General features: G+C 38.0%; 1 protein-coding gene across 1 annotated transcript in view; it reads right to left on the minus strand.

Annotated features, from left to right (window-relative positions):
• Window positions 1-1,807: 1,807 nt before the first annotated feature.
• The window catches only part of LOC111446367 (polyadenylate-binding protein RBP47C-like), a 4,537-nt gene continuing 3,273 nt past the window's right edge, over window positions 1,808-3,071 (minus strand). The window contains exons 4-6 of the mRNA XM_023085158.1: window positions 2,838-2,968; window positions 2,609-2,705; window positions 1,808-2,230 (exon numbers count right to left, since the gene is read on the minus strand). Of these exons, the coding sequence (XP_022940926.1) occupies window positions 2,075-2,230; window positions 2,609-2,705; window positions 2,838-2,968 (384 nt within the window). The 3' untranslated portion in view covers window positions 1,808-2,074. The remainder of the gene's footprint in view (window positions 2,231-2,608; window positions 2,706-2,837; window positions 2,969-3,071) is intronic.

The following is a 3,071-nucleotide window of genomic DNA, read 5'->3' on the forward strand; positions in this document are numbered from 1 at the left end:
TTTTTTTTTTTTTTTTTTTTTTTTTTTTTTTTTTTTTTTTTTTTTTTTTTTTTTTTTTTTTTTTGCCTTGTCCATCATTTTTAACAGCCACCATTCCACAGGCACCACCGATTGTGTTTGGGCATAGAAGGGAAGAGTGGGGATCGCCCAAGATATTAGAATTGGCCACCAAAAAAGGTCGTTTTTTTTTTATTTTCATTGAAAAACGCATCATCATCATCCACTACCAAAGCAGTGGTGTTGTACAAAGCCAGCTCTGCTTTTGGGGGTATAGCTTTTAAGGCTTTTTGGGTTTTAGAACACTTTTTCAAAATGAAATACATGAAGTTGATTATGATTGTTGCCCTTTCCTCTGTTTTCTTCTTTTTCGGTTGTGAAAATTTCTCAGTTTCCTTCTATGGTGTTCTACCTAATTTTCATTTTGTTAGATCCTACGATTGGCAACCAAAAATCATGTCATTTTCAATGCAACAAATCTGCTATCTTGGGTAATTATCTTGTTGCAACTTCCATGAAAATTATGTTAGTTTCTTGGAGTTGTTTGGTTTTTGTTGCTCTTTCTATCAAGAACGAGGCTTGGATTCATAGTGGAACTTGATGGAACTCTTTCTATGAAGAAAATAAGCTACCTGACTATACATTTAATTGAAATCTTACAAAACTATTAACACATAGAAACCATTTTGAAAACCATTTCTAGCGGAGCTTCCTGTCTAAGCAAAGCATAGAAAATTGCTTATATTTGAGCGATAAAGGTCATAATCTCGAAATTGAAGCATGAGAATGTAAAGGAAACAAAAAACGCCTAGGAAATTGTAATGGGTGCCAATTACGATCTACAATCGTGGGCGGGACATGCCGTGCAAAAACGCCATGCGGTGGGGGGCTAGAGGAAGCCTTTTATGCTTCACTCAGCGGCTGCAATAGCCAGTTGCAGTCGCAGTGTCGCCGCAGCCGTAGGGCCACGGCGGAGCGGTGACATTGACAAGGCAGAGGCAGCTACCATCTAAAAAGCCTCTTTTTACAGTTCCCATTGCAACACAAAACAAAATAAGTTGCGAAGGCTTCGGCTTTGTTCAAGGCGCAGCCTTTGGTTTTGGGGCTTCTTGGTCCCTTCATAATTTCAATTATGCTTCTGAATGGTGTCCATGATTCGACCTTCCAAAGCCGTGGCTTTTGCGTAAAAAGGAAGCTGCAGGCTTCCAGTTGCAGTGACAAAACATTAAAGATGATTAAAGGAAAAGGACTTGTCCAACAAAGTCAAGGTCTACCCATATCATATTGGAATCTAATGGTATCGATCAACTCCTCCTTTTTACTCCCCTCTCCCATTGGGTTCTGGGGTAAAAAGAATGAGGGATAGATCTTTACTGTAGTGGTTAAATTAACCAAATAATGACTCCAAATTGATCTATTTTAGAACATATCTAGCTTAATAAATAAAACAGGTACTAATCTTTAATGACAGTGACAGTAAAAATGTAACTGAATTCTTTAAAGATTAGAAGCAAAAAATGGAGCTCTCTGGGCGTGAGTTGAAACTCTTCAGGATAATAGGATAGAGTGGGCAGAGTACCACTCAAGTAGTGGCCAGAAACCTCTCTGGGCGTGAGTTGAAACTCTTCCCAACTCTCTAACTTATCCAAACATTAGAAGGATTGGAAGTGAGGCTTGAAGGGCACTCCACCACAAGTGGGAGGCACAGGCAGGTTTCATTATGGGAGTCTTGCTTCTAAAGGCCCGCCTTGGGCCAGGCGTGCGCCTGCCTAGATGGGCTCTGAAAATGTCTAGTATAACCAAAGGAATGTTGACATGCATGCACTATTGCGAGATTATATATATTCTCATAAATAAGTTTGTTATCACAATCCAGTAACCATCTGAATGAAATAAATATATAAATATCTCTACGATAGTACTAGCTTAGGTCATCAAAATTCAGTTCCACTATGTAGATGGAAGGATGGTTAATATGGAGGGGGAAAAAATCTAAAACCAAGTGAAATCCAGAAGCTGAAGCAATTTCAGGTTTCTACTTGGAAAGGGCTTAAGAATTAATGGGAGCTTCGTGTATTCAGATTACTTGTTGTTGATGGCTTCCATAGAAAGGGTAAGCTCCATAAGCTGCATGATACATACTTGGATCCTGAGGTGGAAGACCATATCCATAGCCATCATATATGTGTCCTCCGTAGTAAGCTCCATTCCACTGGTTCCCAAAGTCTCTGAACTGCCAACCCTCAACAAATGCAAGAAGAAATACTGTTAAACTTGTTTCCAACTAAATCAAACGCTTCAGATGATAAGAAGCAATGTAAACAAAACATTTCCAGGCTAAGTGTTTTCGAATTCAGTTCCAGATGAGACAAGTTTTAAATAACAAGTACACAAGGCCACATGAGTTTTCAGTTAGACAAATACATTTTTGTGAAGGATAAAAGAACGAACGCAGAAATTCATCAACCAAAATATAGCTCAGACATAATTTGAATTCTAAAAACAGCTCATTTAGTTGTATTTCTATCCTGCCCTCCAGGAAAGTCATGGATTGAGAGCCTGCATAATTCTTTTGTTATAATTTTCACATTAAGAGAGAAGGGTAATTTGCCTGCTTATTTGCTGGATTTCGGCCCCATGAAAGGCGAACAGTTTGCTTGCCAACTACAGTTCCATTTAGTTTCTGCAAAGCCTCTTCAGCATCATTTCTGCAGAGGAAAATAGAAAGGAATACGCCTTGAAATTTAGTAGAACTAAAAATAGATTAACAAAAGCAATAACCAGATAAATGCTACTAATTCATTGTTTATATGTTAGGAAAGCCCGATTTCTAACTTTACCTGTTGGCAAATTGGACAAATCCACATCCTTTACCGACTGGTATTTTAACAGAGACTATCTCACCATACTGCGAGAAAGGTTGCCTCAGATCTTCATCGTTCACATTAGGATCGAGCCCTCCAACAAATATCTAAAAGGAAAGTTCAGGTTAACCCAATAATACAGGGTGGAATCTCTAGCTGTGCAAAAAAAAAAAAAAAAAAAAAAAAAAAAAAAAAAAAAAAAAAAAAAAA

The sequence above is a fragment of the Cucurbita moschata genome, unplaced genomic scaffold (genome assembly GCF_002738365.1).
Source record: "Cucurbita moschata cultivar Rifu unplaced genomic scaffold, Cmos_1.0 Cmo_Scf00008, whole genome shotgun sequence".
Lineage (NCBI taxonomy): Eukaryota > Viridiplantae > Streptophyta > Magnoliopsida > Cucurbitales > Cucurbitaceae > Cucurbita > Cucurbita moschata.